General features: G+C 47.3%; 5 protein-coding genes across 5 annotated transcripts; 3 read left to right on the forward strand and 2 right to left on the reverse strand.

Moving 5' to 3' along the window:
• The first annotated feature begins 188 nt into the window (after positions 1-188).
• Positions 189-3006, forward strand: LOC131284788 (regulator of chromosome condensation). The gene is made up of 4 exons (XM_058313647.1): positions 189-270; positions 373-746; positions 1729-2547; positions 2800-3006. Exons 1-4 carry the CDS (start codon positions 189-191, stop codon positions 3004-3006), a joined length of 1482 nt encoding a protein of 493 aa, XP_058169630.1.
• Positions 3007-4225: 1219 nt separating this feature from the next.
• Positions 4226-7022, reverse strand: LOC131286400 (augmin complex subunit dgt6). Its single transcript, XM_058315347.1, has 3 exons — positions 4822-7022; positions 4695-4754; positions 4226-4604 (listed from the first exon to the last, which is right to left on the reverse strand). Exons 1-3 carry the CDS (start codon positions 6910-6912, stop codon positions 4521-4523), a joined length of 2235 nt encoding a protein of 744 aa, XP_058171330.1. The 5' UTR covers positions 6913-7022; the 3' UTR covers positions 4226-4520.
• Positions 7023-8433: 1411 nt separating this feature from the next.
• Positions 8434-11184, forward strand: LOC131286856 (DDB1- and CUL4-associated factor 6-like). The gene is made up of 3 exons (XM_058315859.1): positions 8434-10402; positions 10474-10726; positions 10823-11184. Exons 1-3 carry the CDS (start codon positions 8703-8705, stop codon positions 11084-11086), a joined length of 2217 nt encoding a protein of 738 aa, XP_058171842.1. The 5' UTR covers positions 8434-8702; the 3' UTR covers positions 11087-11184.
• A 385-nt stretch (positions 11185-11569) lies between these two features.
• Positions 11570-12144, reverse strand: LOC131287888 (protein CutA homolog). Its single transcript, XM_058316979.1, has one exon. It carries the CDS (start codon positions 12089-12091, stop codon positions 11570-11572), a length of 522 nt encoding a protein of 173 aa, XP_058172962.1. The 5' UTR covers positions 12092-12144.
• Positions 12145-12700: 556 nt separating this feature from the next.
• Positions 12701-14003, forward strand: LOC131287495 (E3 ubiquitin-protein ligase RNF220). Its single transcript, XM_058316548.1, has 2 exons — positions 12701-13083; positions 13146-14003. The coding sequence occupies exons 1-2, from the start codon at positions 12706-12708 to the stop codon at positions 13968-13970; spliced, it is 1203 nt and encodes a 400-aa protein (XP_058172531.1). The 5' UTR covers positions 12701-12705; the 3' UTR covers positions 13971-14003.
• Positions 14004-14227: the final 224 nt, after the last annotated feature.

The following is a 14227-nucleotide window of genomic DNA, read 5'->3' on the forward strand; positions in this document are numbered from 1 at the left end:
AAAGGGCTTGATGTGATGCAGCAAAAGGCGAGCAGTAGCTTCTAACCTCAAATATTGTGCTCAGTGTGAACGGTGTGGTCCGTCGGTAAAATACTCCTTAAAGTGGCCGCTTCTGAAGCGGTGTGAAGATATCAGTTAGAGCTGGGACGGACACCCCGCATTCCGCCGATTACAGAAGAAAAAAAAAAATGGGACGTGGCAGACCAAGACGTGAAAATCCAGCCGAAACCGGCGATGGTCCAGCAGCAAAGATACAGCGCACAAAGAAATGTAAGTTCACAATCGATATACAGTGAAGATAGAGGTTAAATAAACTTCCGAAACAAGGAAGCCAAACATGCATAATACAGCCGCTTTCGTTTGCCCCTACAGTGGAACTTCCCTTGGCGACGATTCCAACCGCGTCGGGAAATGTGCTTTCCTGCGGACAGGGCGAGTTCGGCCAGCTCGGGCTTGGTGAGGACGTGATGGAGAAGAGCCGGCCGGCGCTTATCAACGGGCTGAGCGATGTGGTGCTGATTTCGGCCGGCGGCATGCACAATCTCTGCCTAACACGGGACGGTAAAGTGTACTCCTTTGGCTGCAACGACGAAGGTGCCCTTGGCCGCGACACATCCGACGAGGGTTCCGAGTTCGAGCCGAAGCTGATCGAGCTGCCCGGATCATGCGTCAAAATTTCCGCCGGTGACTCACACTCCGCCTGCCTGCTGAACGATGGACGCGTCTTTGCGTGGGGCTCTTTTCGGGTAAGTCCCAGACGATAAGAAAAACCGTTGGCAATTAAAAAAAATGTACCAGCTGTTGTGCCTCACGGTAGCGTGGAAAGTTTCCTTGCCCCTATTTTTACCCGCCAAAGTGTGGCAGGTTTACCTGCTGCGTTCTTCCGCATTCTTACAAGTCCCCTACTACGATCCTTTATGTATTAGAATTTCGGGTATACGAGGGTCCTTGCTACTTTTATGACGAACAAAAAAAAGGAAGAAAAGGAGGCAGCTGTCAAGTCTTGTCGTCTGGCGCTTAAAGGGGAAATTTAAAGAATCCTGTTTCCAAATTATCTTCCATTCTTCGTTTTGCAGCCTGTTCGATTTTTCCCACGGCAAAGTCCCCCGTACCGTACCCGTGTCTGTTTTAAGTCTTCTCGTTAATTGCCATTCCTGGGTTTTACTTTCCTCGTTTCTTCTTTCGAGAGTCTTATTTTCCTCTGTCCTCATTTTCCTTTATCCGTAACGTTGTTTTCGCTACGATCAGCCCCGCTCGACTATGATGTGACCAAACGATATTTGCACCCGCCAAAGCTAGTGGTAATCTCGCACATGGAGCACCCGTACGAGTACCCGGTTACTCTCATTTGTTTGCTTCGGGAAGGTCTGAGAAAAGGCATGCGAATATACCTCAGCAAGGTAGCCTCTTGAAAGGGGCGTCCGTTACCAGCAATCCATCAGTTGTGGATGATGCGGTTGCCCGGAACGTGTTTCTGGGTAACCGCTTGGAAAAGGCGGATTGCCAGCAATTTAAGTCAAATTTGCGAGCTACCAACTACACGGGTAGAACTCAATTCAGACTAATCTATCACTAGCTTCTTTTGTGCGGGAGCAGTATCGCACTGACAACCAGTACTGAGTCGAGCCTCTGATCGCAGTCGAAGCGAAACTGCCCCTTTTCTATATGTTATTTCGACTATGGTTATTGACGCAAATTTACGATTACTGTCATCTATTCCACAACAAGGATTCCCACGGGAACATGGGTCTCACGCTGGAAGGCAACAAACGGCTGCCTATTGAGGTACTTCCAGGCAATCGGTGGGTCGACATTGCGTCTGGTTGCGATCACCTTGTAATGCTGTTGGACACCGGACACATCTATACGGTCGGTTGCGCCGAGCAGGGACAGCTAGGGCGTGTTTCGATTCGGGCGGCTTCGGGCGAGTCGCGACGCGGCAAAACACAGCTCCTCCAGCCGGGCATGGTGACGCGGCGTGGTAGAATCGTCGTAGCCGATGCGATCTGGGCCTCCACGTACTGCACCTTCTACAAGGACCGACCGAGCGGCCGGATATTCGCCTTCGGGCTTAACAATTACTGCCAGCTGGGCATCCCGAATCCCAGCGAGAACGTCGTCAAACCGGTGTTCGTGCCTGAGCCGACCAGCTTCAGCGAGGTGCAACAGATCGCGGGTGGCCAGCATCACACGCTGGTCCTGAAGGAGGACCATAAGGTGTACGCGATCGGTCGAAAAGAGTACGGTCGGCTAGGGCTGGGAGAGGTACAAGAGGACGCCAAGACGCTGCAACCGGTCGAGGGTGCACTGGCCGGCAAGAAGGTGGTGTCCGTGTGCTGTGGCGAAAGTACGTCCTTCGCCGTGACGGACGCCGGCGAGGTGTACTCGTGGGGTATAGGCTCGAGCCAACAGCTTGGCACCGGCAACGAGGACGACGTGACCAGCCCGGTACTGATAGCGAGTAAGCAGGTACAGGGCAAAGTTGTACTGCAGGTCTCCAGTGGAGGACAGCATAGCTTGTTCCTGGTGCAGGAAGCCACAGCGAAGGTAAGTGAGCTTAAAGAAACCCATTAACCCAAATAAATGTGTTTCTAATGAACCTTTTGGTGAGATTCTTTCATATGAATCTTTTATCCAAGATTCATTTGGATCGATTCATGGATATTTGAATCTCAATTAGGTTCTCAAAGATTCATGAATCTCAAAATCGATACTAAGACTTACTCCGATGCATGAATCAGAAATATCCAACGCTAAACAGTAACGGTTTTGACTAATATATTTTCTCTTTCGTCGTAGCAACCAACGGCCCCGCCGAAGGCAGCAGCTAAACAAACGACGAAAAAAGCGACAACTACTGCTCCGGCCGAATCAACGACGAATGGTGACAGCACGGATGCGCCTAAAACGGGTGACGATGTCGCGACAGCTGTAGCTACGACAAGCAACGGTGGTACCGGTGCTGGTGGTGGAGGTGGTGGTGGACGGAAACGAAAACTACAATGATAGGGCATTTAAGCCTCAGAAACATTATTCGACTACGGTGAAGCCACCGTTCGTTTTTCCTCGTTCATTGTTGAAAGATGATCGTTTCCAGTATGATCACCAAGTGGTACACGTAATTTATCAATATGTTTTTAAATGGATTTTGTTGAATGTAAAAATTATTCAACGATACCGGTACACACAAGCCGCGTGCGAGCCGATTTTACACGGTCTATCGTTAAACCGCCACACTTATTCTGTAGTAATGTTTCGTTCTTGTTTCTCGTTATTTTCCCCCCTTTCCTAAACTCGTTTGTTTTTGCGTCCTATTTTCCAGTTATCAAACCAATTGCTAACCCCAAACACAGGGGTTAGCTATATTAGCGAATTGCGGCTCTTTCTGATCCATCGTATAATTAATAGATGCATCCCATATCATCACTGTCTTGTCCTTATACCGGGCTCGATATCGTCATCAATGGTTTGCTTTTCCAAAAACGGAAATTATATTTCTTAAAAAGTATTTTCTTTTGAGTTTAGTTTCGCTACATCATCACCTCTTCTCACACACAAACACATGGACTCTTTTTAGTGATAGGATAGGAATGTTCTCTTTGAATGAGTTACACAGCGAATTCGGCACCACCTGTTCTGCGGTGTGTGCCTGATTAGGTAGGTTATGCCTAGGCCATTCTATTGTTCCTAAGTGAATATAGTTTAAAAGAACTCTCCCGCGCCTGCGCTGTGGAGGTGAAACAAATCGACTGAGAAGACACAAATAAAACTTAAAATAAATACAAATTTTTGATAAAAGTTTTAAACGAGTTTTCACTTCTCTTCTAGCTGCTTTAACTCCAACGTTTATTTCAATCACATCTTAACAAACTAGGTTTTATATTATGTTTGCACTACGAACTATGCATTACAAATCTCTATCTAATTCGAGATTCATTCATCTTCACGATTCTTTGGTGACCATCGAGTGACCAAAAAAAGCGGTCTTCTAGCCTTTTTGTGACTGGGCTTCATGGATTTGTTATTCAAAGATTCAAAGAAATATCTCAATCATTGATTAATGAATCTCAAAATCGAAATAAAGTAATTCATATTCATAAAACTCGATTTCGGTGTTCCTGTAGACCTTACGTGAAAAGCCATCAATGGTAGTACGAGTGTAAAGTGCGGAAACTAATGAAACAAAACAAATTCATGGATTATTTTTATTGGTTACCAGGTTAGTAGAGATCAAATAATATATTTTTGAAGTTTCGTGAACGCTTTTAATTGGTAAGGAACAATATCAATCCTTATGAATGACATGACAAACTATACGTAAATACGCCGCTAAAAAGGAAATTTGTTTTTAAATATAAACGTTATGTTTTAAAAGCTCTCATTTCGTGCAACTTGAGTTATATCCATAGCAATACTAAAATATAATAACTGAAACATGATCACATTATAGGCAAAAACTGAAGCGGCGCTCGACGATCGATCTCAAATGATCTCGCATATAATTTATCCTATCATCTCGATCACACAATATCTGTAAGAATTCCATCACTTTCATTGAACAGATCATCTTCCTCAACTTCCTCGCCACCGTGAGCTTGATCCTGCTTTTCACTAAAGCCTGTTTCGTTCGTTTTCTTTATTGTCTCAGTTAACTGAGCCTCTTCACGGTGATGGAAAGCAGGAAGCATCGTGGCCTGATTGTCCAAACTCGTGGCCAGTAGCGTACGGGAGAGATCTACCAGTTGGCCTCCATTCTACGATGTATAAACAGAAAATTAGCTTTTGGAAAATAAACGTGAAAAATGGATTCTGATTACATACCATAGGACTGAGCGTTTTTTCCTCGGATGTATCCACGGTTCCCCCGTCTGTGGGAGGGCTTTTGTTTTCTGGACCCGCTTGAATCTCGCCGCAAGGAGGTATCAGCTCGTTCTGTTTGACCAACGACTCTAACCGACCGGACGGAGAAGTGTGCACCGCTATGTTGTCCACAAACGAGTCACGATTTGCCGACGACGTTCTACGACCTCCGGTTCCAGCGAGAAGGAGAGAATTCGATGTGCGACTCGTTTTCGGTGTCCCCGTAGCCCCTACGTAAAAAGCCATCAATCGGGGACTTGAGTGAACGTTTGGCGAGTTAGCCAGACGCGGCATTTGTGGATGCTGATATGCGATTTGCGTCGGGACTTGCAGATGGGTAGACGAACCAATCTCCAGGTTGGCTTCCTTATGGGCGTCCGAAGTGGGGGCCGGTTTTTCCGGGGTTCCAAGTAGTGTAGAAGAAAACTCGGGCCTCATAGTAATATCGCTCAGGGCAGATATGTTCATTGTACTGTTAACCGGAGCGGAAGGATTTGAATATACCGGTTTCCCTCCGGGATGCTTCTGGCTTTGAGCTTTAATACGGTTGAACATCGTTAACGGGTTTAGCTTTTCCTTTCGTGCCACCCGGGGTACAGCGAACGCATTCGGGCTGACCAACTGATGCGGATTAGCTTCGGACGATGTTTTAATTGGCAATGTATGCTGCTGTGTTCTAGGGCTTCTTGGTTGATATAGGCTCGTGGATAGCAATTTCATTCTTGCATTCATCAACTGTACATCTTCCTTGTTCAACAGTGCCAATCGTTGACTTGTCTTGCCCGCCACCGGAAACGCACCATCCGAGTGACCATCGAAATCGATAACAATCGGTGGTGTGCAGAAAAGCTTATTTTTAATAGCAAAGTTATCACATTTTGCCACTTCCGGACTTTCCTCGTTACGGTGGAGATCCAACGTCAGAAAATCGTCTAGAATGGGCAGGCTGCGCTGCAGAACGTCCATCTGTTGGCGTACACCGTCCAATTTTACGACCACCTTGGACAACTCTTTCTGTTCAAATTTTATAACTTCCTGTTCTTTGAAGCAAAAATTACTTAAAAACTGCTCAACCGACGGCAACGCCAGTTCGAACAACTGGATAAGTTTAATCGGATGAAGCGCCCCATTCTCATCGAACACCTGCTGGGCGACGGGGTCCCAGTCAGGCTTTTGCTGAACCACCTTGTTCAGAGTAGCCTGCAGCTGTTCCTTGGCGAATGGGAGTGGTAGTTCGTTTTTCTTCATTTTTGCCTCCGCTTTTTCGATTATAGCTTCAAACTCCTTTGCTACGATCCGTGTTCTTTGCTGAAGACTTTGTCGTTCTTTAAATTGGGATTGTATAAGCACTGCCCACAGTTGGATCAGTTTATCGTAAGTAATCGTTTTTGCCAGCTCACTGTCCATAAGCATCGTATCGATGAGCCGCTCAATTTGCTCCGTTCTCTTGGTCAGCAGGGCGACCTCTTCTTTTACAATCGCATGAATCTGATTACTTGCCTGGGTCCAGCGTTTGTGTCTATCGATCATTTGCGCAATGCTCTGCTTTGTAAGGACTTCTCCGTCCGCCGTAGAACCTTTCGCCTTCCGTAACTCCTCCTGCAGCACCAAACGAATAACACAAAGGAGAAATTTCATGAATTTCATTCCCCCCGGCAGCACCACGACATGGGCTTTGATTTTCGTGATCCCGGTCAGCTTTCCCTGCTCGATCAGGCAGTTCGCGTACTCGACGGTTGCGGTGCGGAATGCATTCTCCGCTGCCTTATCGAAGATCGGCCAGTAGAACCGCTTCTGGAACTCGCGGGCATCGTAGATGTTGAATAGATAGTGCATCACCTGGATGAAGGCTTTCGTATTCGGTTTCAGGAACGCCCCGCGGCTAAACTGGGCCTTAAATTCCTTCGTCGGTTCATGCCGTTTGGTGAGGGAATGTAGACACCGGTAGATCGCTTCATCTAGCTGCTCCTCACACCGGCTCGCCTGCGCATTCGTTGTCTGGCTTACGTTGGTCAGGCTTATGGTACGCTTGACCACAGCCTTTTTGCTCATCGTGGGACGCGACGGATGTTTCACTTTGCACAAAGCTTTTAACGATTTACGGTTGCGAAGCGAACGTATGGATTTTCGGCCAACTATGGTTTTTACACCATGGACGCCAACTGTCCTGCCGTACAACATGGTTACTGTCATTTTCTCGAATCGATTTCAAACAGAGCCCGTTATAACGGCCGGCAGTGCTGCCAGTAAAGAACTTTACACATTTTAAATTCAAATTTGTTTTCTGCACGTACTTTAGCTGAATAACTTGTGGAAAAATCATTTTATGAACAATAAAATTATCATCGCGCTTGATAATTTGACGATGGATCAAATTTAAAGGTTTACAGGGTTTGGAACAAACGGTCAAACTATAGTTGGCAACCCTCCAGGGCGAAAAAGAACATTCAAAATCGAAGATCACGTACACTACCGTGTCCCATACTCGACAAGTGTTCAATGAAAACAACGTCCAGCTTGCACTTAACTTGCCATGAAATCCATCAAGCAGTATGCAATTTATTGACTCAAAACTGCACCACACGCCATATTCAGAAATAAATTCTTCCATAAACCATTCCGGTTGCAATGAATACGTAGATCATAAATCGACGAAGCCCGATGCGATGTGCGTGTGTGCGTATGTTTGTTGGCCGTCATAACACAGAGGTTTCGCTTGGCGTACGGTCTTTGGATGTTTAGCACTTTGGAATCAGCTGATGATGGTGTAGCTGTCAATGCACAACAATCCTCGACGCAAAAAGTTTTTTCACTTGCTGTGTGCGCCGTCCGGCCACCTCAACAAATCAGATCAGAATTACGTGTTGCTTAAAGATGGATAATTCGGATTCGTTTGAGCTGAATGTCTAAGCGAAACGGTATAGCCAGGTACGTAACACTTTTTCCTTCCCAACCTTTTACTGTTACTTCATAAAATCGATAAAGTGCACAATTTTCCGGGGTGATCAATAGCTCAGTTGCGATACACAAGCAGTGTCTCTAACAAAAGGGAGGTTAAAAGAGTAATCAAACTATTTCGATTCATAAATGAAAGGAGATGTACATTAAGTATGTGAAGAAAAGTGGTATAACTCTAGGCCGAAAATCAAACATAAACTTGAAGGGAAAAAAGACTGCCTGTCTCTAAAAATATAAGCAAGCGAGGACATCAGTGGCTCAAAAAATAAGTAAAAGTGTTCTAATATTAGCATATGTTGTGTTCTCGCGCAATTTAGAATGCTTCGGATCACAGGCCATGAAAGATGATTGCCACGAATGCATTGCTCGAAAACAATATTTTTAAAATTTTATTTTGTTGTTTTTTATTTTAGTGACCATCACTCGCTGACCGAAAATATAATTGGTTTTAGTTTTGATGGGTTTCTCTTAGTGTATGGATATGCATGCATTAATTTGTTTTTTCTTTCCCATTTCAGATCATTTCGCAGTGTGCTGAAATTAGTATGAAGAATTCCTCGTTATGATGGTTGCAGTGCTCGACTACCGTCCCGTTTGCTTCATGATTAGTGCCGTCACTGTACCCAAATCCAACCGACGAAAAAGATTTGTCTAACGCACGAACGCAAATAATAAGTGATATACAGTAGCCGAAGTGACTAGGACTGCCTACGTTGAACTATCCGTTACCATAACAACACGTCGAAGAAGTAGCGAGACGTTGTATTTTAATCGATTAGCAAAGGTGTAATGGAAAGGATGCTCGGCGTTACAACAAAAGTGTTGGTTTAAAATCTTTAACATCTGAAAATCGTCACAGGGACAGCTTCATTTCGGTCCCAGACATGCCAAGCTCGAGAAAGCGAAGTGTTTTCTACGATCTGTTCGAGGGAGGGGCGGTACATGGCGAACATTACAGAGACCGGCTGAGGGCACACACGAAGGATTCCGTGGATCTGCTGCGTCGCTTCAAACGGTGGAAGGTACTGCCGGCCCACAATGGCTGCGTCAATACGATCGTGTGGAGTGACGACGGTCAGCTGTTGCTGTCCGGTTCGGATGATCAGCACATCGCCGTTAGCAATCCGTTTCTGGGAAAACAGCTGTATCGTACGAAGACGACGCACAGGGCGAACATTTTTAGTGCACGGTTTTTGCCGCAATCGCAAAACAGCGAGGTGGTCTCGTGCTCGGGGGACGGTGTCGTACTGCACACCCATCTACACAAGTCGTACGACTGTGAGACCGGCAAGCGGAATATGAATTTCTTCAGCTGCCACAACAACGGCACGACCTACGAGGTGATGACGGTACCGACGGAGCCACGTTCGTTTATGAGCTGCGGTGAGGATGGCACAGTGCGCCTGTACGACTTACGCCGTACCACGCAGTGCTTCAAGACCAACTGCACCGATAACGTGCTGATCAAGAGCCCGGCTGCCGTGATGGCCATGTCCCTTGCGCCGATTTCACTCAACTACATCGCAACCGGCAGCTCGGACAGTCACGTGCGCATATACGATCGACGCTTTTTGGCAGTGGGACAGATCGGCGGGGGATCAAACGGTGATCGATACTCTATTCCGGTGAAGACCTATACGAATCCGTCGCGCGAGAAACGTCCATTCCGCGTCACTTCCCTCGAGTACGATCGGTACGAACGGCAGCTGCTGGTAAATTATTCCTCCGACCATCTGTACCTGTTTGATGTGACACATGCCGGCATTAGCGATGTAAAGCTTTGCAAGCCGGGTGCGTCTCAGGCCAGTGCGTGCACCACAGCCAACGACAAGGACAAGCGGTCGCAGGGAGCAGGATCTAAGAAGAAGCCACCACATCTGGGTGACGGTTCACCCCCAGTACGTCGTTTGCGGTTGCGTGGTGATTGGTCCGATACTGGTCCGGAGGCAAGGCCGGCTCGTGAGATGGCTACCCGTATCCTTGGGGCAGGCCAAGCTCGACCGCAGCTACAGGCGACCATCATGCACCGGATGACCGAGGTTCTGTCGCGCATGTTGGCCGATCCTCGTACACGCATTGGCCTAGCAGGGCACGTTCCGGTTTCGAACGAACAAGCAGCACTAACAGATGATGTTACGGGTGAACGGGCTGCTGATGGTGGTAACTTGCAAACAGGAGGGGAGGATGCTGGGGCTCTGCCGGAGGATTCACTTGAGGAAGGAGGATTTAGAGCAGAAGGCGTTTCCAGTTCGTTCCAGTGGCGAGTGCAGCCAGATCCATCCGAACCGCAACCTTCGACTTCGGGCACAAGAAGCTCCCGTCGAAGTGGGATGGCCCGTCGGTTGCTCCACTCCGATGACGATGAAGACGATGATGATGATGATGATGACGATGAGGATGAAACTGAAAACGGTGCCACCGATGACCAACGGAAGGATAGAGCACTTGGCGGTCTGGATGATTGTACCGCACAAACGGAGGAGGATGCGGAGGACAATGATTATGAGGATAATTCGGAGGTGCAGCTACAGCAAGAGTCGTACGACTATGTCGTACAGAAGTATACCGGACACCGTAATGCCCGGTAAGTACTGCCAATGTCCTATTCCATTATTTAAATTTCTTTTTGAAACAATTCCTTCTGTTTGTTTTCAGGACAATGATCAAAGAGGCTACTTTCTGGGGTGACAACTACGTCATGTCCGGGTCCGACTGCGGTGGTATATTCACCTGGGAGCGCGATTCCGGCCGCCTGGTGATGCTGATGGAAGCGGACAATCATGTCGTGAACTGTGTTCAGCCACACCCGACACTTCCGCTGCTGGCCTCCTCGGGTATCGATTACGACGTGAAACTGTGGGCTCCGATTGCCGAGGAAAGCTGCTTCGATGAAGACGCAGCGAATGATGTAAGTATGATTGGGTAAACATTAGTAACCCTTTTCCCACCCAACCCAGAGTCTTCATCGTGCATCTACTTGTTATTTTTGTTTTTGTTTTGCTAGCTCATCAAACGAAATGCTGTGATGCTGGAGGAAACGAGGGATACAATAACGGTGCCGGCATCGTTTATGATCCGGATGCTGGCCTGTCTGCATTCGCTGCGAAATCGTCCGCCACCGGGTGAGCAGAACGAGGGTCGCATCGTGCTCCGACGAATGCGCCAACAAGCTGCGGTTCCGGTGGAAAATGAAGCACAGAACGACGGCAATCGTTCAGAACAATCAGCGGAGAACCGTTCGACCGAAGAACCGGATGGGGATGAATAGAACCGTCAGTAAACGGGTTTATATTCAGTGTTGTTGTTCAATCAAACAAATCCTGCTGGTCAGAAATGCGCTTCTCTGTTCTGATCCTACGTTCTTCGCCGATCCTAACGAACGGAAACATATTTCTGATGAATATGTAAAAAGTGTAGAATAAATGACATTCTCAATTCAAGGAATTTGTTTTTCTACGCTACCATAGTCAGTTGTGTCGAAAGTATTGTCGAACAACAATATTTAAATTTATAGTATACGGAACAACCATTTTTTTAATAAACTTAACATTTTATTTCAATTCAAAAACAAAAACCCATTCACTATTAATCCCTCTCTGTCTATGAGATTTACGAACCATAGTGCATACACCACAAGAAATCATTTTGAATAGTATTATTTCATTTTCCCAGAGAGCTTCACCAAATCCCTTGGATAAGTTTCTAAACCGTTTAAAAAACCCATTATAAAAGATTTTTTTTAATGATTCAGCTAGTTTGGATGGCCCGACTGTGGAACGATCTTCCCTATCCACTCCAGGTACGGTGCATTTCCGCTCGCTATCGGGACCGATATCACTTCCGCCACGCTGTACGGATGATTTTCCCGCACAAAGCGTATCACCTCCTCCATACGACAGGTGCGTGTTTTTAGCATCAACAGGTACTCGGGATCCTCGTTTATCTTTCCTTCCCATTCGTAGATTGACGTCAGCCCGGGGATGATGTTCACGCATGCGACCAGTTTCTTCTCCACCAGCCCCCGGGCAAGCTTGTTCGACGCGTTGATGTCCGGCGTTGTGACGAACGCTATGGAATATTCCGTGGTCGTCGTCGTCGTGGTCGTCCCTGCTTCTTTCGTAGTTGCTGTCCCTGACGACATTCTGGGGGTGTACTTTGCCCTGTTGTTGGGGAAGATCAGCTGTTTTCCGTTGAGGCGTAAGGCGCTACCGGCGGAGCAGTAATAAGCAGTTGTGGACACTAGCTTCCCAAATGACTGAAGAGCTCCGAACATGAGCCTTTTTATACGAGAAAACTATTGTACTTGGCCTTTTACGAGTATGTGATTCTTTACGTACGAATGTGCCGGGAGTGAAGCACGAAATGCGAGTAGCGAGCGTATGTTTTGAAGATAGACTGAATTGTGAACTATTTGACAGTTGGTCGATACAAAAGGTGACAGTGAAACGAAATTGAAATTACAAAATAAACTTTTATTGTTTGCAGATAAATCTAATTTTCTTTATCACATTTTGCTTTATTTACAAATATGAGTGCTAAATAGATAATAAGCAACATTAGGGTTTGTTTTGTTTAATTGCACATGTTTGGTATCTACGTAGTCTAGTCTGGCAACACTGGAAGGCGAACATCTGACGTCACTATAGTTCGCCTCGTCGAGCAAAAATACATGTTGATCGATGACAACAAATAGGACCATTTAGCCGATGTAAACACACGATTGTTACGCGCGGCGGGGCAGGAAAAAGAATATCGTGTTACATTTTTCCACCAGCAAAAACACCTTACTTTCCGCACCAGAGCTTCCTGTGACGAGTATCTCTTCAAGCTCCAGTATGCGCTCGGCGTGGCTGTGGTAGAGTTGTGGCACCGAACAAAAAAACAAAAATGGAAGTCGGTGAATCGCCCGAACATTCCGGTCGGGGTTTTCGGCAGCGCAAATCTAAAGCCAATCCAATGTGCTGCCCCATTTGCGGCGTGACGCTGCGTGCTAATGAAATAGACCATCATTTTGCGGTTGAAGTGGACCGACTGGAGAGGATTTTGAAGCCGAAGAAACAGACCGCATACGGGGGTGCCGGTGAAGATGCGACCTATCCTAGCACAAGCTACAGCAATGGCGAGGGACCTAGTCACGCTAGCAGCAACCCGTCGGTTTCCCATTCGAATGGGCACGGTAGCGAAGAAGCGACACGAATTGTCGGCCCCGAGGAATGTTGGGGAACGTACCAGAAGATCAAGAACAATCGCCAAGCAAGATTAAAGGTAGTAAGTGTAATGTTATACCGCAAATGGAAACACATAATTTTCTTACTACTATTCAACAGATGAAATCGAGAAAGCGTAAACCGGAGGACAACATATGCCCAATCTGTAACAAAGCAACCCTCGACGACATAACGCTACACGTCGAGGCATGCCTAAGAAAGTCGGAAAGTGTGCGCAATGGCACCAGAACAACGGGGAACCATGGCAGTGGGGACGACGATGACGACGATGACGATGATGATGACGCCAGTATCGACGTCGAGGGAGAATCCTTCGACACGTACGAATGGGCAGGACAGAAGCGCACCCGTGTCACCAGCCTGCTTGGGGCGGGAGCACACGCGAGTCTCGGTGTGCGTATCACAAATGCCGACGATACGGACGATGAGCTGAACGTGGACGGTGACGAAAGCCAAGTGTACGGACCCCCGCAGTACTCGGTGCGGGACGTGGTCGTTTCGGGTGACAGCAAATCTTCGGAAACGCTTCGGGAACTGGTGATTGGCAACGAACCACCGACGGTCAAGCGACCGGCCGACGATAACCCCGGCGAGGGAACGAGTAAACTGCAGACAGCACCGTTCCCGGCCGTTCGTCCGCCACTGGACGAAGCTATGGACGAACCGCTGAGACCGGGGGTTGAGCCCACGGAGAGTCGAGTGGTTGAATCGCTGAAGGCGAAAATACGCGAGTACGAGGGATACTTTCGAAACCGGCCAAAGTGTCTCATCTGTATGGACGATTTCCGGAAACCGGTCGTGTCCGTTTGCTGCTGGCATGTGTACTGCGAGGAGTGCTGGCTGCACACGCTGGGAGCGAAAAAGCTCTGTCCGCAGTGTAGCATGATCACCTCGCCGATCGATTTACGCCGGATTTACCTTTAGTGCGCGTCATAAGGCCATCAAAGCTGCCGGGTGAAATATAGCTGGTTAAACAATGCTCAGAAAGCTGGGCAGATGTGTTGCCAACTTAGTAACCCGTACGAGCATTGAAAGGTTTCACCAGACATTCAAAGCCTCTCTTTATGTAACAACAAAAAAACCCAAACGAACCAAAACGAAACGAAAGGCAGTGTAGCATGAGAAAACACTAACACTCTACCCATTGACAATGATACCGAGACAATAAGCGTACAGGCTTG

The sequence above is a fragment of the Anopheles ziemanni genome, chromosome 3, assembly GCF_943734765.1.
Source record: "Anopheles ziemanni chromosome 3, idAnoZiCoDA_A2_x.2, whole genome shotgun sequence".
NCBI lineage: Eukaryota > Metazoa > Arthropoda > Insecta > Diptera > Culicidae > Anopheles > Anopheles ziemanni.